The 26,683-nt window shown below is 44.3% G+C and overlaps 1 protein-coding gene across 1 annotated transcript in view; it reads right to left on the reverse strand.

Annotated features, from left to right (window-relative positions):
- Positions 1-1,729: 1,729 nt before the first annotated feature.
- FOXK1 (forkhead box K1) overlaps positions 1,730-26,683 on the reverse strand; it is a 55,475-nt gene continuing 30,521 nt past the window's right edge. Inside the window, exons 3-9 of the mRNA XM_074552885.1 lie at positions 19,871-20,027; positions 18,459-18,605; positions 16,542-16,735; positions 15,267-15,433; positions 14,333-14,614; positions 11,983-12,207; positions 1,730-9,575 (exon numbers count right to left, since the gene is read on the reverse strand). Of these exons, the coding sequence (XP_074408986.1) occupies positions 9,346-9,575; positions 11,983-12,207; positions 14,333-14,614; positions 15,267-15,433; positions 16,542-16,735; positions 18,459-18,605; positions 19,871-20,027 (1,402 nt within the window). The 3' untranslated portion in view covers positions 1,730-9,345. The remainder of the gene's footprint in view (positions 9,576-11,982; positions 12,208-14,332; positions 14,615-15,266; positions 15,434-16,541; positions 16,736-18,458; positions 18,606-19,870; positions 20,028-26,683) is intronic.

Raw genomic sequence — 26,683 nt, forward strand, 5'->3', positions numbered from 1 at the left:
GCCCACGGCAAGGATTGGAACAAGCTGATTTTTAATGTTCTTTCCAACCCCAACCATTCAATGGTTCTAAAATTCTATGAATTACAGCTACTTTATACCAATTGAGGCCTTAAAAGATATCACTATTTAATTTTGGAGCTAAGAATGTTTAGTCAAAATAAACCCAGAACTTAAATTGCAGCTGCGTTAGGAAGAAAAAGGAGGAAAAGTCCAACTACAAGACAGATAAAGTATTGTTTTCTGATCTCACAGGCTTAAATGAAAACAATTATTATAAATTACAGGGGAACACACTGGAATAATTTAACTTTCAAAATAACAATGTTTCACTTCATGACAAAACAAAAGCTGGAGCTGGAGGAATCCTTTACAAGCCCCAGGAGAAGCATCACAGATCTCAAACACACAAGTCCATATGTTCACTCTGCTGTGAGCCAACAGCTGCCCAAATAACTGACAAGGGATCAAAAGTGGGGAGTCTGAACTCCAAACACTGCAAGGTGTGCACATACACACTTCCTTCCTACAGGAAAAAAAAGGAAAAAATATTAAACACAGTCCCCTCACTGCTACAGGAAACTCAACCCCCCTGGGATGTTACACTGCAAGGAGCCAAATCTGGCACCCAAAAACAGCAAAGCAATTTCAGGGCATTTTCTCTTTCATATATAATTTTATTTCTGGTTATAGAAACAAATGCTAAGAGGAGAAGCAACATTCCCCAACCACATACATCAAATTAAGGTAACAGAACAGTTAAAATAAATGAAAAAAAAAAAAAAAAAGTAGAAATTTAAACCTTTGTTATAGCTTTAAAATATTAACGTTCTCGATACATTAGAAATCACATTCAGATCTCAAATTACTTAAAAAATGTATGGCTCTATATTAAAAAAACAAACAAACAAAACCACTGTATCCCATCTGAAGTGGAAATGCAGGATCCCACACCCTGCTGGGAGCCAGGGCTGCCTCCAGCACCTCACAGGAGCAGCAACATGGCCAGAGAAAGAACTTGAGCTTCACATCCACTGCCCCTTGGGATACACATCTGCTTTTTAAAAAGCACTGATAACGAAAACAAGTCACAAAAAAACCCCAAAACAACTTTTGATATCAGCTGTAAAAAAAAAAAAAAAAAAACCAAAACAAAACAACCCCACAAACCCCAAAACATCTGGCTGGAGGTGTCTTGCACAGGCAACACCAGGAACTGAAATGCAAGCATGGCTTTAGTTTCCCCTTTCCATCACCTTCTTATTTTATAAAATAAGTGCCAAACGGAGGTGAAAGGGGTAAGGCTGGCCCAGATCTCTGTAGCAAACCCTTCTGTGAAGCCACTGAGGTATTTCAGGTTCTCCTCTCAGCCTTCCCCAGGGACTCGGGGGGAATGAGCATCTGCAGAACAGGGGGAGAGTTGGATTTTTCTGAATTTTTTTATTAGAGCAATTATTCAGGGTTGGATGTGAATTTCCAGCTTTACCATCCGTTGCTCACACACAGCTTTTGATTTATCCCTAAACAGCTTTTAACAGTCCTTTGGATAACAGTCCTTTGGATAGCTACAGACTCTCAAAATGCTCTTTTTGGCTACGTGGAGGTTGGCTGGCAGGCTGGGCAAGGCCAGCCCCCTCAGCACAAACAGCATGTCCAGAACCCAACACAACACATGGTCTTGTAAGATTTTCATGTTTTAAAGCCATTTTCTGTATCACTATATTTGAATGAGTTTGGTTTTACTTTTTTTTTTCTTTTTTTTTCTTTTTTTTTTTTTTTTTACATTCTGTTTTCTATTAAAGCAAAATGATCTTACAAACAATACTCTGGTTCCCTCTACTTCAAGCCCATTTGAGGGAGAAAAAAAAAGAGAGATTAAGCAAGTTTAGGTTTACAGTAATTCAATTGCTACAGAGCCAACTTAGCAGCCTGCCCACCTCCCAAGAGCAGCATATAAATCAGCAGAACATCAGGATGTTCTGCACCAGACTTTTAGCAGCAAGACAGTGAAACAGAAGGGATTCTCACTTTTTCTGCTCCATTTAAATCTCATTTTTCTTCAGCTAGCAGACATTTCTCCTCACCATTGCCCTTAGCTTTAAGGAAGGCTCTGTCTCAGACTGCTTTAGGTGGAAGCGAGGTGGGGTAGGAGCAGGACAGAGAGGTCCAGATCACAGCACAGCCTGGCAGCAGACACAGCCAAATATTGGGGAAGTCTGGGCTTCACAGGGGCTGTTTTCTGCTGGATGAGGAGGAAAGCTGCTTCCTTTCACTGCTCCTATCACCAGCCCTGTCCTCCCTGAAGAACTGAAGCCCCATCACCAGGCAGGGATTGCTGAGGGGAAGCTTTCACTCAGATCCTCACAGAGAATTTCTGGAAGAGCAATTAGGATTAGGAAGTCAAATATCACTTGCTTTTATTCTGAAAAGATCCAAGTGGTTCAAAATACACCCTTCTGTGAATTTAGTGATCCCTGTGGAATTAAATCACAACTGAACTTTGGCCAGTTCAGTAAAATTTACTCCCTGTGAATTGAAACATTAGAAAAACTCTTCTGTGCTTGTTTTTAAGGGGATATAGACACACCTCACCCCAAAAAGAGACAGAAGCATGACAAAAGGAAAATAATCTCACCACAGAGGAAAAGAAACAATTTCCTAGTGCCCCAGTGTTAGCTTAGCCACCTGACAGAGAGGAATTCCTCAGCCTTACAGCATCCTCGCGGGTCCCCCATCAATCTCCTCTGTTAGAAATCAGGTCCCATTACTGACAGAGCAGAATCTGTAAAGAACTCCCTGATACTGCATCTAGAGAGAACTGCAGACAAGGAAGGATTCCAGCTTTCATTAGTGCCATTTGGGAGGGGTTTCTTGCCAGAAAAGCAGCGTGGGCTGGGGCTGCTGCAAGCAGGACAAAGGCAGAAGCAGGGATCCTACACAAGGAAGATGCAAGTACCAAGCTGCCTCTTCTGCTCTGTGAGAGGAATGAAAGCAATCACTGAAGTAAAGCTGCTTCCACTGGCTGCTCACATTCATTACAAAAATAGGTTTATCATTCTTTCAGAGTCAGTGCCTGGTGCAGGAATTACCAACACACTGTATAAAAGTCTGTGTAAGTACCATTCAAGAGAAAGAAATAGTCATGGACCATTTATATATCTATATTGACACACACGCTCACACACTCACACATTAATAAATATAAATTTTATGTTTACACAGATCTAATTTAATATTCTCTGAAAAAAAATATTTAAAGGGTTTCTTCCTTAGCTGCCACCCATAAATTGTCAATGTTTGTTTTTCTGTCTTGAGAACAAAGGGGTAGATTTGGCACAACTACCCTCATGCTCTGAAACTTAAAGTGACACATAAGGAGAGGACCAACCATACATTCTGAAAGGTTTTAATTCAGTGTTGGTAAATTGAAAAGGTATCAAAAGAATTTTCCAAACATATAAATACAAACGTCACAAATTGATTCAAAATTCGGAATTTAAATATAGTGCTCCAAGAAAACCAACTATTTTTCAAAATGTCTTGCTCAGGCCAAAGTAAAATGCTCCCTGGTGTATTGCTGCCCCATGAAAGACACCCTAAAACAGAGAAAGCTCACAGAATTCCCAGTGCTGGTTCTGGCATGGGAATCCCCCCAAAATGCATGCACAAACACGTGCACTGACCTGCAAACAGCAGAGAGAGGTGTGAGCTAACACATCCCAGCCCAGAGAGAGATTCCCCAGGCACGTTTTGATCAGATCAACATGCAAGAAGGCATCACTCCAGCAGCCCCATGACCTTGTAGTGTACCTGTTGTTTTCTGCAGCACAGCTGGCTCCTGTGGAAGCTACACTTTCCAGCAGTAGTGTAATGCTATAGTAGCAGCAGCTTGGGCATCATTTTTCACCCAGAAGGACACAAAAAGTTCTACAACAGATTGTTTACTCATGTAACTGCAACCTAACACGAGAATCCTAGCCAGATGCAGACCTTCAAGCAATGGAATTAAACGAGGAGTTGGATGAAAGGACTCTGGAGTTGACAGATGTAACTACAAATAGAGGGGAAAAACTGATGAAGAGCAGAAACAGGAGCTGCCCAAGAGACTGGCTGGCAAGAGAAGACAGATCATTTGCTGCAGGATGGCATCTGCAAGCTCAACAACTCAGCGTGCAGCAAGGGCAAAATTATGAAGCAAATCCTGTTCCTTTAGAGGTTCATTCTTAATGCCCTAGTCCAACACTTATTAGCAGCAGGACTTAAAAAAAGCCTCAAAGATTTTGCAGCAGGTAGAAACTCACGGTAATTTCCACACTGGATTGAAACTATCACTTGATAAGATTAAGCACAGGTATCTTTAAAAGTGATCAGGATCCTTCAGTGCTGCTTCCTGCTCAAAAAGACCCAAGCTAGGACTGTTCCTTGGAAGATAAAGACAACATGGTTGCATCTGCACAAATGCAATCCAGTTCACTCTGTGATTTGTTCCTTACACTTGTCCTGCAGCAAGAGACCAAACAGGTACTGGGCTGTACTGGCAAAAGTGGGGCTGCCAGGCCAAGGGAAGGGATTCCTCTCCCAACCCATCCAGCATTCCCAGATCATGTCTGCAGCACTGCCTCTGCCTTTGGGCTGCCCAGCACAAGACTCACAGTGACCTCCTGCGGCAATTCCACCTGATGGACAAAAAGAGACCAAGACAACCAGGCTGGTTCAGCCTCAAGAGAAGGAAGCAAATTGGAAAAATCTTACTGGAATCTGCAAGTTCCTATTTGCAACATGCAAAGGAGGCAGAGCTGGGTTCTCCTCAGAGGCCAGGAACAAATGCAGCTGCATGGGAAATTCTTCTTATGTTGCTGAGAAGTTTTCACCTTGTGTGGTGAGAGTGGATTCTCTAAGGAGAGGTACAGAACTACCACCAGGTGAAATCCAAGATCCCCAAATCCAGGGAAACGCTTCTCTTTCACCCTACATTTTGACATTCACTTACACACTAGCACACACCAGTGACACCAAACAAATACCCCCTTGCTGACACAGATGAAAAGCTCCAACACCAACAGAACATCCCCAGCAGGCAGGGAGAAATGTTCCACACCACACTGCAAGGAGTTCAGGTCAGATGCTTGGATACAGGTCCCTAGCCTTCTGTGCTCCATTGTGGGCATTTCTCTACTGAAAAAAGATATAAAAAAAGTAGAAATTAACTCTGAATGACAATTCTAAGTCAGTACAAAAGACCAAACATGCAAGATCAAGTTTACTCCCCCCAAAATCTGATGCTAGACCATGACATTGATGGCAGAAGCACTGTAAGAGCTTGAGCTGTTATTTCTTTCCTTACAAAGCTTTAACATGTCTCTGAAAACATTCTCCTGAATAAGCTCTGCCCAACAGTAACATGTCTACAACACAGCATGAAAATTCATACAGGGTGACCAAAATGACCTTTCTCAACCTGTTCTGCAGCTCCATGCATTCCACAGGTATTTTCATCCTTGAGTCCTCAGGCAGAGCTTAATGCAAGGTGCTGCTCCTGTCAGTGGATAAAAATGACTGGATATGCTACAGGGGACAGTGTTAATGGTATGGGGAAGGGAGGAATATGGGAAGGAAGAAGAGTTGAAAAGAATATATGAGCTAATCATGAACTTCAATTTTGTGCTCAGCACTGTGCTATCACTAAATCAGATTAAATTGATCTTTCTCTAAAAAGCTTTCTGTATCATAAGAGCCAAGGTCAAGACAAACAACATGGAATTCCAGTGGAATAGAACAAAGAATAACTGCATTCAACTCTTGCAAACTGGGGCAAAGAAAGTTGCTATGAACTAACTGTGATCAAAGTAAAATTAATCAATGTCATTGCCTAAGGTGAAAAAAAAATCAATAGGGAATGGTGGAAAGTGAATTCACACATGAAGAACTTGCCTTTACAGTTTTCCCAGGTCCAAGTTATTGCAGTTTAAATATTCAATATGCCTTGATCTTCATTACACAGAGAGCAGAAAATGCAGTGAAGCCTCCACCTTCACTTCCCCTCAAACCTTTAGTTAATGTAATCAAAGATGAGATGCAACTTTTTAGACAATAAAAACAAGTCAGATCATAAATTTAAAATAATCTGAGTACTGCATATAACCATTAAGGTAAACATTTTCTTCCTCGTTGAAGACTTAATTCTACCATCACACCTCTGCAGCCTGGAGAATCAGGACTGGTATGTAGAAAGAATGGTGCTGTCATCCAGACTGATCAGTGCTGAAAGAATTCATCTGGAGGCCTGAAAGAAGATGTCTTCATCTCACATGTTCTGGATGAGGACCACACTTTTCCACAGCTCTCAACACGATTTAGCAAGAAAAGTTATTTTACCTGGTACCAGGCAATGTTTAGCCAAACCTACAAAAAATCTGCAAATAGCAGGACTGCTTCCTACAGTAGCAGAGGGATGCAACAGACTGATAAAGCAAAAACCCCCTGACAGGGTGAACTGACAAGCTCCAGACATCTCAAGCAGAAAAGGTGAACAGAACAAAGACATTTGCTTATCCTCAACTCCCATTTGAACCAGCAGGCATTGTGAGCCACAAAAACAAGAGACAGAAAGTGTTATTCTGTTCTAAATACTCAGGAGGCAGATCTACACATGCAACGTGAGGATGGACTTTCAAGAGGTATCTACAAAGCAGCAGCTTTATGGTGGATGAAAACATTGTCACTCAGCTGATGTCCTAGTGCTGGATTAGTTTACAAAATTCAGGGCTTAATTATTTAGACTCTTCAAGAGAAAAGCATCAGCAAAGAAAAATCCACAGAATCTTGGCAGCTCCACATCCTGAGCAGTTTTCTGTTGGTTTTTCATCTTGCTCTGACTCACCCAACATTCTGGAAACCCAAGGAGTCCTGTGCTTCCGGAGTGCTCCCGAGCCCCGCGGCTGTTTCAGAGGCGTGCCTGTACCTAAACCAGCAGTCACCCGAAAGTAATGATTCATCACAGACACTGTGCTGCACTCTCACTTGTGCCTTCTGCCTAGAAGTTCATTTTATTGACTCCTGGCTTTGAAAAGGCTACAGAAAACAGAGCTAATCTCTGTGCTTTTCCGCTGCGCCACACCTCGCCTTCCTAGCGGGAGAAGGGACAGCTGGAGGCCAGCCTGCTTCAATTACTTTGTGGTCTCTAACAATCCTCCTTCACAAAACCATTTCAAAGTACTAAAATCCCATCTAATAACTTGTCACTAAGGGCACACACCTGAATTCTGAAAGCCCAGCTGAGATAAATGATCTGTCATGAATATTTTATGTGCCTCTCTCCGCAGAAAGTAACCGCAAATCATGAGAGCAAGAAATTCTTTCTTTCTTTCAGCAATATTTCTCACAAAATAATGGACTTGAGAATTAAACATGTCTGGATTTTATTCAAGTGGTGGGACTTGGTTATTGAATAGGATTTGGCAAAGACAAAGGAAACCTAGAAGGGAACAAGTGATGCCAGCTGTTACCTTGTGGATTTTCTCCCCAGATTCCAGCAGGCACCAAAGGGCCGTGCCTTGCCCCTAATCCCCATGGATATGCTGACAGTATCATTTACTGCACACTGGGGAGGGCTTTTCGCAATGTTTCTGCAGTGGGGTTTGCCTGTCTGCCTATTCACAGGACAGCAAATCAGTACAGATGGGGGATAACCCACCAGAGGCACAGCCCACCCCTCTTAAGTCTCTCTTGCCATTACCAAAGCTTTAACATTTGCTAAATTAAAAAATCTCTGCTGTGCTGCCAGAAGACATGTTAGCCAAGGGGACTGCAAAGGGTGTGAAGCCAAAGGGGTTTGCTGGAGGCTACAGGCAGGGGTGGATTTCTTTGCCAGGCATAAGATGTCACAAGTCAAATCTGCCTTCCTTGAAAGACATCCTTGTTCTATGTGAGGAGACGGGAACACAGCGTGAGGAAAGGCCTCCTCCTACTGGCCAACCCAAACGGTCCTCAAGGCAGGAGAGATGGGACAGGGAGCCAAGCAATGAAAGCAAACCTCCAAATCAATTTTGGTAAAACTGTTTTAAGAGCTCCAGTGAGTTTTGCCACATGGAAAATAAAAGAGAAGTCTTTTGCCTTGGTTTAATACACTCTGCCAGAATTTGAATGAACCACGGTATGACCTTTGCTGCCTCTCATCCAAGCCCTAAACTACCCTCTCCAAAGAGAAACACAAGAATTTTGCTGTTAGCCATCAAAGAGGGTCAGCTCTGACCTCCTGACCAGGGTCCATCAAGCTAAGGACCACACCACCACCAAGAGGTGAAGGTGACAGCTTTAGTGCAGAACATCAACCAGTATTTTCTCAAGTTCACAAAGACAGTGGCCATGCCTTCACCTGCAGTGCTAATTTCAACAAAAGCTGGTGCTTCACACAAGCTGTGATCAATCAAATGCACACAGAGCCTCCTGGAGAGACCCTTCCCCATGGGATCCTCAGGCATCAAGATACTTTGGCTGTTGTCCAGAGCAAGTGATGAATAATTGTTAGAAATTATTTGTTAAGATACAAACCCCTTTGTTTTTAACATCTTTACAGGAACCAAGTTAATACAGTTCCTCTGTCATCCTATTCTCCCTCAGAGGGAATGGAAAGAAATTCCATCTGAAAATCCAGGTGGCTGAGCCCAGTAACTCTTCCTCCTGAATCCCCACATAAATAAACATTTATATTCAGAATTTTCTATTTTAAAAAAACAGAATCATTTGCCTTTTTTTTTTTTAAGCTTGGTACCATGTTTCTTTAATGTTGTTGTGAGATACTGCACCCATCTTTCAGCATTTGATTGCCTTAGGTGACCTTTTTAAAATGGTCCTATGGTTCAAAGCTCTCAGAAGCGTGGTATTAAGGCATAGAACGTGAGGAGTTTTCCTTCCAGGGAGCAGATTGTATTTGTATTACATTCCTTTAGATTCTGAGCTGCAAATCCCATCCCCTTGGAGCCAAAAGGGGAAAAGATAGTTAAAAATATCCCAGCAGTCATACAATCAGTTGTCTGTATTTTTTTTTGAATCTTAAAAAACAAAAAACAAAAAAAAAAAGGAAAAAAAAAAGGTAAAAACATCCCATAAGTAGAGACAGAACAGAGTTCCAGATATGGGTTCTTGGGAGGGATTTTCCATTCTTTTTGGCACCTTGTGATTATAACAGCTGTTGTCCTCCCATTGAAAAAAATCTGCCTTTAAAAAGAGCTCTTTATCAGCTGTGTTTTGAACTGTTACAGTTGTGGTTGGTTTCCTGTGAAAGCTGCTTTAGGGCTCCTGCCCTCCCATGCCCACCCCGCCATCGCTCCAGCTCCTCCCACCGCTTCTTCATTCACTGGTTGCCTGTCCCTGTGGCACTGTGGCTGTGATGACAGCAGCCTGGGCTGGCCCTGCTGCACCGGGCTCCTCCAGCCGTGCTCTCTTCACCTCGGGCTCGCTGTTGGAGGCTGCTGCTGCTGCCGCCGTCTCTTCGGTCCCTGCCTCGCACACCCGGCTCACCACAACAGGGGTGGACGAGCTGGCCTGGGCTGCAAGGAGCTGCAGAGGGTTTGTGAGAGCTGGCAGGGAAGATAAGAAAGAGAAGCACAATTAGTGGGGTGAAGCAGAACAAGTGTTTGCTATTCCAGGCAATGCAAGAAAAGAAAATCCCACTGTTCAATACAACAGCTGGCACAAGGTCAAGTGTTGCTTCCCAGTGCATTTTGAAAGCCTGGCTTGCCTTGTCGCTCCCTCTCCCTCCACAACCTCAGCTTTTCAAGTTTACCAAACCAGCAACAACTCCTCTCACAGGAGAACTTCCTGCCTTCCCTGCACTATCAAACAAAGCATTTCTAGCTAAGTATTCAGGGGAGGATCAAGCTCTAGCTAAAATTACAACACATCTCTTTGAGAGGTAGTTCTGATTGTAGGTGGCCAGAGAATTTCTCATGAACTCCAACATCCATGTGCTGGGCTTTGTATTTGGAGGTTTAGAGTCTCTCTTGACCCCTGCTCACACAGGAAGAACAAACCAGGCTGCTGGGAAATAGAATCCAAATATTGAGTGTACTGACGTCCCACTTGTAAAAGGGGCAGGAAAAAGCTTACCCCAGACAACCACATGTGTTCCCATCAGAACTGGGGTCAGAACAAAGGAATTTCTGGCTTCCAATCTTCTATTGCATTACTGACACAAGGTCTCACCCTCCCATTAATAAAAGTGGTAAGAAAAAACATTATTTAAGTAGCAACCCTCTGTAAAAATGTCTACAATTCCTAGTTCCAGACAGAGAATGTGCTTACACACTGACTTTGGCACACACCACTGCTTGGAAAACAAAACACATGCAGTTTTTGGACTCTGCATCAATCAGAGAGGAAGCCAAAGGGGACTCAGGAAACAGCACATCCTCTGCCCTCCAGACTCATTTGCAAAGGATGGAATGACTGAACATCAGTGCTGTGTTCACTGCTAAATGCATGAAAAAGGAGCCCTAGGATAAATAAACCAAGCCAACAGAACAAAGGCCCTCAAAGCCCAATAACTTCTACCAAGGCATGAGAAGAAAGCTGTAGAGTATCAAGAGGATGAAGGGAAAAAAATAGGGTATATAGATGAGGGCAGTCAACAATTACAGCTTAGTGACTTAGAGAACATAAATCATGCAATTGAAGAGAACTTAACTTAGTACAGATGAGAGTCAAGATACTCAGGCTTTGTTTTGTGAACTAGAAAATTTACTGCCACTTACAAAAAAACTCAGATGCAACTGGAATATTTCCCATTTGGTGAGAGATAAAAAGTCTGGTGAGATTAAAATATTTTAACATAAAAATGTTAAATAAAAAACCGCCTGATTGTATATTAGACAAACGCTAATGCTGGTTAGCAGAAGCTTGACCTATCTGATCTATTAATATCGTCTAATAATTGGAGAAAAACCTTATCACTGTATTTTTTTCATAGTTCCAATGAGATTCTTGCAATTGAAGAGCATGCCAGGTGATAACTGTGAAGAAATACGGCAAAAAATTCTGTAGAAATATTCCTACCTTCATGAAAGGCCTCCAAAGCCCAGCAGTGCCCTTCATTTCAAACTCCCAAAAGCACCACCCTCAGGCAACAGAAGTGCTTGGCCTCTCAGAGAAAAAAGCCATAAGAAACCTGGATATTCCCATCCCAACTGAATAAAATCTGAGGTGCTGAGCAAGCAAGAGGAGGCTGCCAAGACATGGTTTGTATGGAATTTCAAAAAACCATGCTTGACAAATGACTAGAACACATCCTGTGTATACAAAAATCCTACATTCATTCACCTGGTGAAATAGATCTTGTTTCTCTCAAGCTTTAAGACTGTAATATGGGAAAGTATGTTATTTTCTTTTTACTTTACCGAGTCATGTTTCACAAGATCTAAAGAGCACCATGGAAATTTTATTATTTGGCACGCTGCAAGCCAAGGCTGTTGATCAGAAGAAAATAAACGAGAACAGGCTCTCCACAAGAATCACTAACACTTTCAACAAGTAACCTCAAGAGGTAGAGAGTCTCAGTACTAATAACTGCATAGCCAAGGGCAAAGGAAGGACTGAGAGCAGTGCTTTTCCCTCAGGAAAGGCAGCAGAGGTGGACGGAAGGGAAGGGAACCTCCCACTGATTTACAGCTCTAGAAGTGGAAGAACTGCAATTATCTTTGAGCTGGACACATGGAATAACTTGACACACAGAAACAAGAGGAGAAAACCTTGCAGCTTTACAGCCTGGCTGTGGGCTGGGGGAGCAGGGGCAGGCAGGGGAACAGGGGCAGTCAGGGGCGGCGGGGAGCAGGGGCTGGGGGAGCAGGGGCAGGCAGGGGCGGCGGGGAGCAGGGGCAGTCAGGGGCAGTCAGGGGCTGGCAGGGAGCAGGGGCTAGCAGGGAGCAGGGGCTGGGAGCAGGGGGCAGGGGCAGGCAGGGGCTGGCAGGGGCTGGCAGGGAGCAGACCCACCGTAGGCGCTGCCGGCGATGCTGTTGGTGGGCACGGCGTGTTTGCCGTTCTGGGTCACTGCCCGCACTGGGAGCTGGTGCTGCCCCAGGGCCACGGGGGCTGCCTGCTGCAGGATGGTGACAGTCTGACCAGGGACACCCTGGGCCATCTGGCTGGCCACTGTCTGGATGACACGGCTGGCCGTGGGGATGGTGGCAAACGCGATCGTCGGCTTCTCGTCCATGCCTGCGGAAAGGCAGAAAGAACAAGGATCAGTCACTGCCCTGGCTTAGAGGCAGGTTTTATTCTCATTAACCCAGGGATTAATGAGAATTAATTAGCAGGGATACACACCCCAGGATTACAATACCTCAGCACCACAGAAGGTCAGAGATGAGTATTTGGAAACATTAAAATATTCTCTATTCTACATTTACTCTCTCAATATTAAAAACGTTTTTCCTACAGCATAAGCCACAAGAAAAATTGAAAAAAATCAAACACATCAATTTGACCTTCTGCCCTAAAAAGGCATCACCTCCCTTACTGGCACATCACAGCTGTGATATGGACAGCAAGCACTGCAAATCTCATAGCTTACTTTGCAATTTCAAACAAACCAGCCTGACTTTCAATACCACACAGCAGGAGAAGGCATTAAGATCTTAAACAATGCCTGGAGCCAAAAGTCTGCAGCAGCTTGCTGTCAGGCCTGCATGGAGGCTGATTTACAAGGAGGTCTTCCCACAAATGCCTGCTTTTGCTGTGGAAGTACAGATTAAAAACAGGATGGAGTAAAAATAAAAAGGAGAGCAGAGTTTCTGGACAGAGGGAACTGCTTGAGAGCACTAAAGCACTTTTCTCACTTCCCAGGATAAGTAAGGGGTTAATTCAGCAGGTATGCCACAGATACAGGACAGCATCCTGTCAGGCAGCAGGAAAGGAGAGGAACCACTCTTCCAGGGGCTCTGTGGGTCCCAAAGGACAGAGGGCAGGAAGCACAATCTCATTAGTCCTGTAGGAAAAGAAGGCCTCTCCCATTTGAACACGTGCACACAACAAGAGTGGAGTTAGAAGTGACATCAGCACTGAGGTGAAACCTGCAGGCAAGCTGATGGCAATGGGGAGAGAACAGGCAAGGAAAGTAAGGAGCTCAGGAAGGAAAATGCAGCAAAGACTGGAAAATTATACAAGTGAGACAAGTAGGGAAAGAACAGGCAACAGCAAGAACCAGTGAATGAAAGAAGGGAGCAGGTGACAGGCAGCTGCAACTGTTGGTGCTTCAGGAACATGCATGGGATCCAGACAGGAATTTCTACAGAATGCAAGTGAAACTCAAGCAAGATAACCAGTGCTGAACTAAAAATGCCAGGGGTCCTGCTGCTGCAAGAGGGGAAGCTCTTTGTCATTTTTGCCTTCCCTTAGAGAGAAGGACCATTGTCCCTCTGCCCACATAAAAGCAGCCAGAGAAACCAGCCTTGCTGCTGCTACAACAGACACTGACCTTGTAGCACTAAGACCTTCTGAAATGGGGAGCAGACAAGGTGTTGTCTAGATCACAGCAAGAGAATATTTAACTTACGAAATCCCCCAAGGCTGGAATTTCCAGCTTTGGGACAAAAAAAGGGCTTTGTTCTAACTGGTTTTTGAAGATTGCTTTAATGGGGCACTGCCTGCACTTCCAGAAGCACACGCTTTCCTCTAGGAATCCAGGCCTGCAGAAAAGAAGGGCTCAATCACTTATTTACAAAACCATCCTGAAGCAGAGTTGCAGCCTTTCCCAGGCTCTCTCTTTTGGCTGGAAAATGCACATGCCTTCATAGCCAATACACAGAGATAATACTGGTATTGGGGATGATTAAAAAAGCATGTATAGGACAAAGGGGAATGGCTTCAAACTGAAACACCAGGTATAGATGAGATATTAGGAAGAAATTCTTTCATGTGGAGGTGGTGAGGCCCTGGCACAGGCTGCCCAGAGAAGCTGTGGCTGCTCCATCCCTGAAGCGTCCAAGGCCAGGCTGGATGGGGCTTGGAACACCCTGGGAGAGTGGAAGGCGTCCCTGCCCATGGCAGGGGGATTGAAATGAGATGATCTTCAAAGTACCCTCCAATCCAGATCATTCTGTGATTCTATGGTAATAAGCAAATTTTAAGCACTGCACATTTCTCAGGCTCTGAAGGCTGTTAGTTTTGTTCCCCAGAAGACAAGGGAACACAGTTGTTCTGCTCTCTGGTGGAGACAAAAAATGGATGAGCTCTCATTTGGTTTAAGCTTTACCTGGAGAAACATCTTTTTTAATGGCTCAGTGCCCAGTGAGTGAAAACCTTCAAGACTTATTAGCAGAGTAGCAAGGGAGGTGAACGCTACCTCGGTGGTCAGCAGCTAAGTCCAACACTGCTCCTGCAGCTTCATGAGCTCCTCCTGCTGTGCCCTGGTTTGTGAGGATGTAGCCATTTGCAGAGTTTGCAGAGGAGGTCACCACTCGGACCATGGTGACAGTGGGGGCTTGCTGAACGACGTGGATTGCGTGGCACGAGGGCTGCTGGGAGGTCACTATGGATGCTGGCATGTAGGCCACTGGCTTGGCCACCAGGGTGGATGGTCGGGGAGGAACAGCCATAATCACTGGCTGGGCACTCACTGGAGATCCTGAACAGAAAAGAGAAGCACACGTTAACAGGAGAGGTGAAAAGATCCCCATTTATTTAATCTGTGTACTTCCAGTCTACTCAGTGCTGCAGCATTAGCAGGAATGGAGGTAGAAACAAACAAACAAAAAAATCAAATCTTCAAAAATACCACCCTTTTCTCCCTCTTCACTAATGTACAAAAACCCTACTTGTCACCTGAGCGCATTTCTGTGAATAAAAGCCATAATAAACATAAGAAAATACCTCAAATCAAGCTTTCTTTGATGAGCTTTGCCTTCCAACCTCACCCTACACCCCAGGTCAGCACAGCTGACAATCAGATATTTACCAGGTCCTGGCCACAGCACCAGAGCTTGGTGTAGCCAAGCTGATCTTATCCAGAGGCTGGTAAATGAGAGAAGTGAGCTGTGTGTTGCCATGGCTACCCTGCTGTCAGATCTTTACAGCCACCTAGCTCAAGGTGAGATCAGCTGTCCAAAGAGGAATCAGGAAAATGGTTTGAAGTTGTACTTGTACCATGAGTCTCTAACAGCAAAGTGGAAGGAGAGTCCTGGATCCTCCAAAAAAACAGTGCAGAAGCCTTTCTGTGGTGTCCTCAGCCTGGCATGTGGGGCAAGTGACCAGCAGGCTCTGGAACAGGAGCTACTCACCGGGCGCGCTCTGGGAATAGCGATACTCTGGAACTGAGGCCAACTTTGAGCCAAAGTCGTGATCGTGTGGAATGGGTGAGCCCTCCCGTGACAGGCACTCTGGAGTCTGTAGGCCACTAGAGTGAGGGGACAGCAGGCCAGGGTGAGTAGGGGAGGCAGGAGCACTCCTGAAACACCAAAACACAGCGTTGGCAAGTGCAGATGTATTTTGACCACGAGACAGCAGCAGAGACCCAGAGTTATGTCCAGCAGAGGATTCTCTAGGAAGGACAGCCTTTCCTCCACACCACCCACTGCAGTCCTGCTGGGAAGAGCTGAAAGGTACACAGGCACCCCACAAACACTCCAGCTCCAAATACTGTTGTGTTATTCCTTGCTGAAGAAAACTGGACCCTTCAGATTTCATTGTTAGACCCACTGCTGACAGAGAATCCCCAAATGCTGCACACCCAGATCAGTTTGATAACTTTAAGTCATTCTCAAAGAACCTGTGTCAGAGTTTGAGAGTGACAGGGAGAAGAAGAGAGATGCAAGCAGAGGCAAATGTCTGGCCCTGCATATGCTTGCAGAGCAGCTGCTTCCCCTTCTCCCTGTTGCCTCCCTTCCCAACCACTTGGTTCCCACTTCTGGTCCCAAACACGTGAGGAATTGTACATTTCTTTATTGACAAATCAGAATAAAAAGCTGAAAAATTCTCCTCCTGTTTCCCCCACATTTTAACAGGGAAAATAGGAGGTGTGGGAGGAATGTTCCATGAAATTGCTACAGCTAGTGCTGAATTCCAAGTCTTCTCACAGCTACAGGGCTCAAAGAAGCTGTCAGTGCACAAGGCAGTGGAGCTGACTGGAGCAGCCACACAGAACTCCTGCTGCTCCACTGCTGACAACCACCATCAACCTGATCTCCCTATAGGAGACTGTTTTAAATACCACAGAAGTTATTCCCACTATGATCTAATCCACATCTAAACACAGCTTTCCTGAAATCAGAGATTGGCATCTGAAAACACTCACTCCAGTGATAACTGCTTTGAATTTCTTTGAAATGATGCCAAAACAGATACGTTATTTGATGCATTTTTGTAGTTTGCTTCTGGATTTTTTTTTTTAAACACTTAAGAAGTCAGAACAATTTTCAGATTATGCCTCAGGACTAACTATATCACCTCTCAAACTATAAACAGAAGCAAAGTATGCTCACTGTACTTCAGGAGAAGTTTTAGTTTATTTTCTTTGTAATGAGTTTGGCAGAGAGATGAGAGGAAATTGAAGTTACCTGGAGGAGAGAGGCCCAAAAGGTGTTCGGAAGCAGGACACTCCTCTTTGCCTTCTTTTTCTAAATGCTTGTTCTACAAGTTTGGCTTCAGAGGCAGGGTCAATCCTCCAAAAGGAGCCTTTTCCAGGCTCCTCTTGGGAGCGTGGGACTTTAATAAAGTAACGGTTCAAGGAGAGGTTGTGCCGAATGGAATTCTGCAGGAAGCACAGGAATGAGCTGATTATTTTGCCACGAAGTAACAAAGACAAATGAGTTGCACCACACAGCTTGGAAAAATAAATCCACACTGCCAGAATCAGTGTTGAAGGTAGAAACAAGTCACTCAACTCACACAGCTCCAGTCACAGGAGAACAGCAGGATAAACCTGGGGGAAAGTGTCAGAATTTCTCCTGACCAAGCTGAAAGATGGGTTTGCTTGGTATCAACCATTACTTAAATACATCTGGAGCCAGAGCAGTGACTTCTCTGTGGAAAGCCATGAAAGCAGAGCTTTTGCTGAGGCAGGGGGAAATCACTGTAAACCACATCAGAACTCTCTCAAAAGACAGGCTTTATTCTTGGCAAGTGGAAAAAGTTGCCTGAGCCTGTGCTAACTGCTCACCTGCCAAACGATTACCAGGGTGCCCAAACATGCCCTAGAGGACACTGCATCTCACAGTAATCACAATGCAAGGCAGCCAACATGCCCTCAGCCAGCTCTGGGAGGAATCCATGAGCTCTGTGGCACTCTGCAGCTCTCTGGATGATGACAAGACTGTTTATCCTTTCCATTGTAACAGCCCATCTCTTACAGGGTGTAGAGCTGCCTTTTGGGCTGGGGAAGGGCTCAGCAAGCCTCTGTGTGCACAAACTCATCCCTCTTCCACTTTCAAAACAAAATCTAAGCTTCTCTACAAGGTTTAGACAATCTCTTCACTGGTGAAGCCTCACAATGCCACTGGAGGGGAGAGAAAAAGGCAACTCCACTCCCTGCTGAAATGCAGCTCTCTGAAGGAAGATGCAGCAAGTGGTTCACAAAGCACAGCTCTGCTGAGCAGGTTAGGGCAGGAAGTGAATTCCACAATTAATTAGAACTGCAGGGAAAAGCCAGGGAGGCAGAAATGTATTTATTCCAACTGCACTCAAAGTGCACCAAGCAGTGCTGCTCCTGCCAGTTGCACACAGTGAAATCAGCAGCTGCAAGAGCCTTTGCAGCTGTATTAGTGTATTACATTCAAATGGCAACACCCATGGCAGAGGTGTGATGCCAAGAAAAAGTCTGAAAGCAGGTGGAGTTGAGGTTCTTGAACCTTTGGAAGCAGCCCTCAAGTGAACACTGAAGTTTGATTTAGCATGTGTTAACTACATCCAAACTCTCCTCTGAAGCTGGTCAGGTTTCCTTGAGTACCACAAAGAGTCCATGGACTCCCAAGTTTCCCAAGTTCCCACTCAAATTCAGAACTTACAGACTGTGACTTAGGCAGTGTAGCTGATACACTGGGAAAACAAAACATCTGCAATGATTTAAGGTGCTATGATTAAAAACTGGAGCCTCAGTTTTAGGCTGGATATCCTCTGCTTGGAGAAATCATGTCAAAGATGAGGGGAAGGATTAAGCAAGTATCTGGGCAGAGGAGTGACTGATAGCAAGGATGCAGGGAAATAAAATACAAAATGAAAGACACATGACTACAGCATGAAAAGAGGAACCAGAGAGCCCAGCAGTAACACACTGCATTGCCCTACAAAGTATTCAAAAAAAACCCCAACAAAACTAATCACCCACAAATGAACTAGTCAGCTTGTGTTAAACAAATTCACTCTGGGAACAGTCAAAGCAGCTCTATTCCCAGTGCACCAAATCTTTAATAAATGCATTTCAAAGCAGATAAGCCATGTCAAAGTAGTTTAAAAGCTTGTCAGTGTCAAGAACTCACCTGCCAGCCTTTGTCAGCAGTCCTGTAATATGGATAATGCTTGGTAATGTGGGCATAGATCCCACTTAGTGTTAATTGCCTGTCCTGTGCTGAAGATATAGCCTGCACAATTAGCTGAGCATAAGAATAGGGTGGCTTGGATTCATCCTAAGCAAGAAAAAAAACCAAACAAAAATTTAGTTACTAACAAAGAATTCCTATGCTGCAGTACCACAACCCAAATTTAAAAAGCACATTGGGCTGTAATTTTCACTGATGCCAAGAGAGCAGCAGGGCAGCTAAGAGAGCATCAGCTCTCCCACTGCTGTTTTATGCTGCCACCACCCCATTTTGCACAAGCATTTGTGTTCAAACAGAGCTACAGGGCTGAGTCAGATCAAAGTATCTCCTTCCATCTCCCCACAAACACACATAAACCCCAACTTCAATCTGATTCCATTCCCCACTGACTGTCCCACACATGCTCGCACCAGCACAAGGAAAGGGGTCAAGACAGGCAATTGGAATCAAGAAACAGAGTACAGGTACATTCACTGCTTTCTGTGCTCATGAATTAAAGCCTTCAGTTCTGCCCAGCTGCAGCTCCACTCTGCTAGAAAGGTTTGAGGCTCTATGTTATCAGCCCTCCTCCCAGCAACAAGCCCAACATGAAACCTGACCCCATCCCTTCCCTTCTCCAGCAGGATTTGTTTCATTCTAGGAACTTTAATTTGTTTGCTAGATCTCGTATTTCCAACTCTTCACATTACTCCATCAAGAACAACCCTTCTTGTCTCAAGGGAGAATTAACTCTACAAAAAAAGCCATCTAGTAGTGTGCTCCTCCACCTCCACCAATCCCAAATCAGGTGGTTTTGGATATGGAACTTTTAACTTTGATCTGAAGATCAGCTCACCAAAATTACATTTTATCACTCTAACCAAGTTATGTTTTTAATCTAGATTCCACTTGCCACTCTCCTCATTTAACGCCTACTTGACAGGCCTTCATGTTTGTTTTAAAGTCTGACTACAGACTTCTCATGACAAGGATCTGGTTTCTTCCCCTGCTTCTGCTTTCTCCAACTGTGTTTTGCAAAATACCATTAATTAAAAGAAGAAAATGAGATGCTGAATTTTATGTGCCTCTTTATGGGATCTTGATTTATCAAATAAGCAAAAATATTATTCTTGCCTAAACACTTTAGTGAGTGATTTGAATACATTTTAGGCAGCTAAGCAAACAGAGACTACCACTAAGCCAAGCACAGCTGGAAGGAATGACCTCCACCCCCTGCAGGACACTGTACACAGCACCCTTATGGCCAGAGTGTTCTCAAACCCCTTTAAACTCTAACCAGGACTAGCAATAAAGCCCCAGGCTTTAATAATCCTCCCAAGGAGCAGTGCTGGGTAAGTAATGTTTGTGTGAACCTTTGGGCTGTCCCCGCCGGATGCGTCTGCCTGCTGCTCTGAGGCTGCCTTCGCCGCATACTCTGCTGCCAGCTGCAGATCCGAGGTAATGTTGTGAACAAAACGATACCCTGAGGATCCAGCACCACGTGGACTGGCTGGGCAGGAGTTGGGAACACTGGAGAGGCAAAAAAAAAATCAAAAATAAATACAGTTGTTATTTCATTTATTAGCAAGGCATGCAGTTGTTACTCTCGAAGGTACAGTAAAGCTCTCTGCTCATGGAGAAGCAGATGCAATGGCCTTACTTTTGCCCCTGTGGCTTATCCAAAGCCCAGACAGATTGAGAAAAAAATCCACCAGAGATAAAATTGGAATTTCTACAAAATCCTGACACTCCCTGCCATATACACTTCCTGCCATCACGACAGAGCAGTGTTTCAAAGTATTAAACAACTCCTTTGTGTTTAGAGAAGCACTTCAAACTTCAAACAACATACAGTGTATGAGGGATGAATATTTAGGTAAAGGGATAGTTTGTTAGTATGACTTGTTAAGGAACAACACACCAATCTCCTTGTAACACAGATCATAGTTAATCAATCCTTCTAACAGACACTTCTACAGAGCTAAAGCACCCAGAGCAGGGATCTGCCATGAAGGTCCCTGACACCACATCTGAGCTCCACAAGCCTTTCCCTGACACCAAACAGCTGGAGCCAGGCGTTTCCTCGATTCACCCCACACCCAGCAAAGGGGAGCTGCACTCACTGCCTACACAGAGGCAGCCCAGCCTCAGTTCTGGCTGGAAAAGGCACATTCAGGGTGGCAGGGCCACCACAAGATGGCATTACAGGAACGGTGACTGAGCACCACAGGCTGTGAAAGGTGATAAAACGCTACAAACACATAAAAGGGGGCTATAATTTGCAACATCACTCAGGCACACAGAAATGAGTGCTACAAGATGAGAACTAATTAGAAAGGCTTGTCTAGGGATCACACGCCCTTGATTTTTAGGGTTGGAAGAATCAAAGAATGGTTTGGACTGGAAGAGCCCTTAAAGATCACCTTGTTCAGCCCCCTGCCATGGGCAGGCACACCTCCCACTGGCCCAGGTTTTTCTAAGCCCCATCCAACCTGGCCTGGAAGGATGGGAGGGGAGGGATGAGTCTGGGAAGCTGAAGTTCCCTTTCTCTGTCTCTCCCTGTCCTGTGCTGTCCAGAATTGAGGGATTCAGAGCCAGAACAGCAGGATGCACAGCCAAATCCCAGGATTACAAATGTCTTCTAGGAGCAGAGAAACAGTAAACAAGAAAGCAAACCAATACACAGAAGATTTACATAGCAAAACAAGCAGTTCAAATGGTATGAAAAGATGCAAATTGAAGCTCACAGCTGGAACTAGAATTCAGTAAAACTGGCATAAACAATCCTCTTACTGGTGAAATGCCCAATAACTGACAAACAAATGCTGACACTCATCATAGCACTGCACCAAATACTGTATGAAAAAACATTGAAAAAGGTGACTGGTTGGATAGCTTCCCCCACATAGACACAGGGATGGAGAGCAAGCAGTGATACAACCCCTGTTTGCTCAGTGGGCAATACCTTGGGTGCAGAAGCAATTTGTCAGTGTAAGGAATGAGCATTTCCTACCACAGTCCAGCCTGTAAACTGAGAAGTGCTGCTACTCCTTGTGGTGTCTCTGCAAATGGCTGCAGTGCTGAGCTCAGCACAACCCAGACTGGTTTCTTTTAAAAGTGAATTACAGAATGAGGGAGCTGGGGCAGAAAAAGGCAGCAGAAATATCCAGCAACAACAAACCCTTGAAATAGGGAACCCAAGCTCACTCCTGTCCCATATACCAGCCTTGTACAGCCCCTGGTAACCCTTTCAGTGCCCCCCAGTAGTCCTGGGCACTCATGGGTGATGCTGTTCAGAAGCACAGCAGAAGGGAAAGCTTTCAGGTAGTGCAAGGTATAAAATGTTGATGAGCCCATACTTACAGATCTCCCTTTGCCAGAGATAAAGGCATTTCTTGCCCAGCCTTTCAAAGAGCAGAAACCTATTTGTGCAGGAAAATGAATGAAAATTTCCTGCTCCAAGCTTTGGAAGTGGGTAATTCTAAACCACAGAAGACACTCTTGATGTCTTAGTATTCACATGAGGAGCTGGTGTGAATTTAATTATTCTGCTGTCACTTTTCCATAGCTTCTTCACATACACACTTCTTATAATGTGCAGATAATTACAACTGAAAGCCATTTTCATACATGAAACAATGACAAACTAAAACCACAGTGATTCTTTTTGTGTTTGGCACCCAAGCAATTATTGTAACACACGGGCTAGAAGTGGAATAGGATGAAACAGTTTTCTGATTTTGTTATTTGTCTGCAGAAGTACACAAACAGCAAACCACAGAGACAGCAGCCAAAACTCAGGACAAAGATATGGAAGAAAGAAAATTTCTCCAATAAATCCATGCTCTGCAGAGCTGTATTTCTTGCTTTTTCTTTTTAATAAATACATAAATAAAAATAGATAAAAGAATTTATTCCTTTATTCAGGATCAGCAGAGCAAGCAGCTCAGTTTTTGCCTCTCCAGCTGTAGCGTCTGAATTTCAAGTATGATCTCTTGTTATAAAAAAACAAACAAAGAAAAAACCAAAGGGAGAAACCCATTCCTTGCAGGGCTGTGATTCTCTGGAGTGTTGACAAAGCCCTTCCAAACTAAAGTGTTAATAACTTGTAGAAAAGCCAGGCTCTCCCAACAGATATTCACTGAAGAACAGGATCCTGATCATTCCCTAAAGAAGCAGCTGCCCCCTGGGACAGCCACAGTGATACCACAGATTTGGAAGAGATACTAATCTTTTATCAGAATGAAGCCCTTTTGTCCAGGCAGATCTGCTTCCTTTCAGCCTGGATCAATGATCAAATCAAGAGATGTGGGGACAGAACAAACACCAGGTTCAGGCACTCCAAGCACAGACAGGGTAACACATGCTGCTGAGTGCTCAAGCTCTCAGTCAATCATCACAGCTCTTCAGAGGGGAGGCAGAAAGAGCTGACTACTGGAAAAAAACAAGGAGACACAATCTGTTCCCCTCCCAACATGGGACAGAAGGAGTGAAGAAACAGTTTTACTAAAAATACCCCTCTGAGGGTTAAGTTAAAATTAAACATTAGTACAGTCAAAAGAAAACAAGCAAACACAATGCAGTGACATCAGTTTCCTGGAGTTCCTGGAATTCTCCTCACCACTCAAAGCCAGGGGCTGGCCGGGGATGCTTGCATGCACTCACACCCCCTTTAAAAATATTATGAAACAAAGAGTTTTCCCTACAAACACCTATTTGTGCTACAAAGCAAAAATCAACTGCAAGGATACCAATAATGATTTGCTGGATATTAACATGGCATCAATACTTGGCCATAACTTGATCCATGTTGATACTATAACCTTTCACTGAGAAAAGCACCCCTAGGTCTGCAATTTCACCCTGCTCTGACATCCCACCACACTGCTGTGATCCATGCTCACTGTCCAGGCTGGCAAACTCAGCTTACAAGCAATCCAAGCTAATTTGGGTTAGGCTTGCTTGATATTGAAGAGAGCATTTTGGAGAAGAACCAAGTGTTTTGCGCTACTGAAAAGCACAGAGACCATTGAAATAACCCAGCTGCAGTTACCCACAATCTTAATCCTATGGTACCATGGTTAATGCCCCAAGTGCCAGAGATCTTTGATATCCATTGAGGATTCAGCATCTCAACGTGAAACAGTGACTGCAGGCAGCCACTGAGCCACAGCTCTCTAAATACCATGCTGAGAACTCAGCTTTAGAATCAGACTACAACCACGTGCTGAATCACACCAGTCCTCTGCAGCATGTTTTCCATTTCAGACTTAACCCTCCTCTGGCAGGAAGGCCAGCAAGATGAGGGCTGAAGGCAGTGTCTGCAATACACTCACCCATGGAAGTGGCAGGATGCCTTTTAAACACGGGGCTTGAACGTTCTTTGGAACACCACAATTCACTTTCAACTCCTGCCAAGAGGAACCCAGCCTGCAAGTTCACAGCACTTGCTAGCAGCAATTAACTCTAAGCTGCTGGAGAGTGTGTACAATGTGCTGCACTGCTATTGGAATGTCCACAATCAGTTTGTTTAACCAAAGAATCAGCCTGCAAAAATAGGGCGTACCACTGTGTGCATGGGGCATTCACACCAGGACACTGTGTGTTGCTTGTCTACTCTCATTAAAAAAAGAAAGAAAGGAAAAAGGATAGAGCAGATCAAGAGAAGGTACTGACAGGGATAAGCAGGATGATTGGAGATATGGAATGGATTTCAAACAAGAAAAAATTGTTAAAGACAGAAGTTGAGGTGCAAAGTGACAGAGCTTTAAAAACAACAAAGCCAACAGGAAGTGTGTAGCTCTTGGCCTCTTGAACCTGAAGAGATGGTGAGCACAAAATGAAACCAAGCAGCACGTCCAAAACAAAAGAAAGTGCTTCTGTTTCTGTGGCTACACTGTGGGGTGACTGTGGGGTAAGACAGGGCTGATGAGAAAGTCTGTGTGAATGGAGAAGGCCAGAACACAAATTCTTGGGGAAAGGGAAGGACAGAGAAACCATCAGGGCTTTAGAAGACAGTCATAAGTCTCTGGTCCAAGGCAGTCTCCTATCCAAAAAAATGGAGGCAAACTACACCTAAGTCAGCATTACTCTGGTTTTTATGTTACACAATCCCCAAGATATCTATGTCTGAGGTAGAACACTGCTAGAGGGATCTGTTCCCTGGGCACATTCAGATTCTCACATAAAGATTTCCACAGTCTCTCAATACTAGGCACATTTTATGGACTAGGCGGTAATAAAAATAAAAACGAAGCAACAAGTACTTACATTATTTATTTATGGTCATATTACAAGTCTGTGAACAATCTGGAAACCAAAACACTCCCAAATTCCAGTGCCAACTTCCCCAGAAGGAGAGGCAGTAGTACAATGCAGGAAAGTTGCCCTATTACTCAACTGAGGGATCAGCTATGGAGGCTAAATTTAAACCAGGTATATGGAAAAAGCACATATCCTCTCTAAAAACAAAGAGGAAAAATTACCTGAGATCCCATAAAGAATTGTTCACCTGACTTGGAATCTACACTGCTAAAGAGGAACAAAACCAAAATTGCTGGTTTAGGATATGATATGCACATGGTAGTGCCTTTAAAAAATTCCCACGTGCACATTTGTGAAGCAGGTAAGAAACACAGCAGGGATAAGAGTTACAGCCTTGGCAACACTGCCAATATACAGTTTCCAGTCTGAATGGGCATTTTTTAAGCCCCTGTTGGGTACAGAGGAAAAAAAAAATCACCATTACTTATAATCCTCCCCAGTCTGTTCCTCGAATGCAAGCTGGAAGTGTGTTGCCCTGGGCACAAGAACCATGGTTAGAGAAATAGCACAAACCTCTGACAACCACAATACTCCACTTCATGAGCCTGCAAAAAGGGGCATGAAGATACAGGGACTCTTTTCATGTGCAACAAGCAAGAATCAGGTCAAAGTACAGCCCTTGGACTTGCGAAACAAGCCTTTCCACGATACACCAATCAGCAAGAATGGCTGAGAATCCTCCACTGCTCTCACCTTCCCCAGCCTAGCCCCAAAATTGTAACTCAAAGAAAGGCAAGCCCTTGCACGTTGCGTGTTTCAGACAGGTTTCAGAAGCAATCACAAGTGGTGAGACTGCCAAAACCGAGTTGGATTTTGATGTGAAAGGAGAAATCTGAGAGCTCCCCTGCCTGCTTAATGCTGAAGAAAACCAAAGCTGTCGAACAAGCCACAAGTGAGAGAAAGTGAGCTATCCACGAAAGGTGAAATTGTTATTACTCGTCAGTGCTCCAGTGGTTCCCCTGGAAAGGAAGTGACTTCACTCCAACTGTGGATTCAGTGAGCATTTCATACTCATTGGGGAAGAGGAAGTGCTCCTGTAGCTGGTGACATCTGCAACCCTTCCTGCAGCACATGGCTTGGCACATGTCCTCTAGCACAGGGTCCATTATCTGCAATAAACATGCGTAGGAGCTCCCCAGCCCAGCACAGGCTGCTGCTTCTCTTATGTGATGTATATGCATCATCCTCCTTGGCTTGTGGTTTGGAGACTTGGGTGATTAAAAATAATCACCTCTCTGTCCAACCGTGGGAGTTGCCTGAGCTGTGCATTCTGCCTGAGTGCAGGAAGTAATGTATAACTGAGATGATGCAAAAGAGCCTGCAAAAAACCTGCCTTGGAGCTCTTCAGCAGCGCTTCGGTTCAATGGCTCACAGTGCTCTGGGAAGAGGCAAAGCCTCAATGAAATGGAACAGGGAATATTTATGCATCCTGCTCCAGTGAGTGAAGGCATCCACTGAAACCAGGCTTCATTCAGCTTCCCCTACACACCTCCAGAGTAAACGTGCAAGTGCAGGCTAAATCCCAAGGGTTGTGAAACAGCAGTGCATGGCTATCCTAGAGCCTATAAAAATCCCCCTCCTTTTTCCCAGCCTAGTCTGGATCAAAGCAGAGCCATGGAACATGGCTCACACACACTCATGTCATGCTTTATGGAATAAGAGCTCAATACATAATTTATCTACTACACACGCCTATGAAGTAGTAATTACACTATGCATGCATAAAAATCAGACAATGAATTTAAATGACCTGTTAAAGGCCACAAAACAAGTTGGTGGCTAAGTCAAGATAATTGCAGTTACCTCTGAGTAATCCACTATCAGAGCATGCAATGTGCTACTGAACTCATTTCTCTCAGTGA

The sequence above is a fragment of the Zonotrichia albicollis genome, chromosome 16, assembly GCF_047830755.1.
Source record: "Zonotrichia albicollis isolate bZonAlb1 chromosome 16, bZonAlb1.hap1, whole genome shotgun sequence".
Taxonomy (NCBI): Eukaryota; Metazoa; Chordata; class Aves; order Passeriformes; family Passerellidae; genus Zonotrichia; species Zonotrichia albicollis.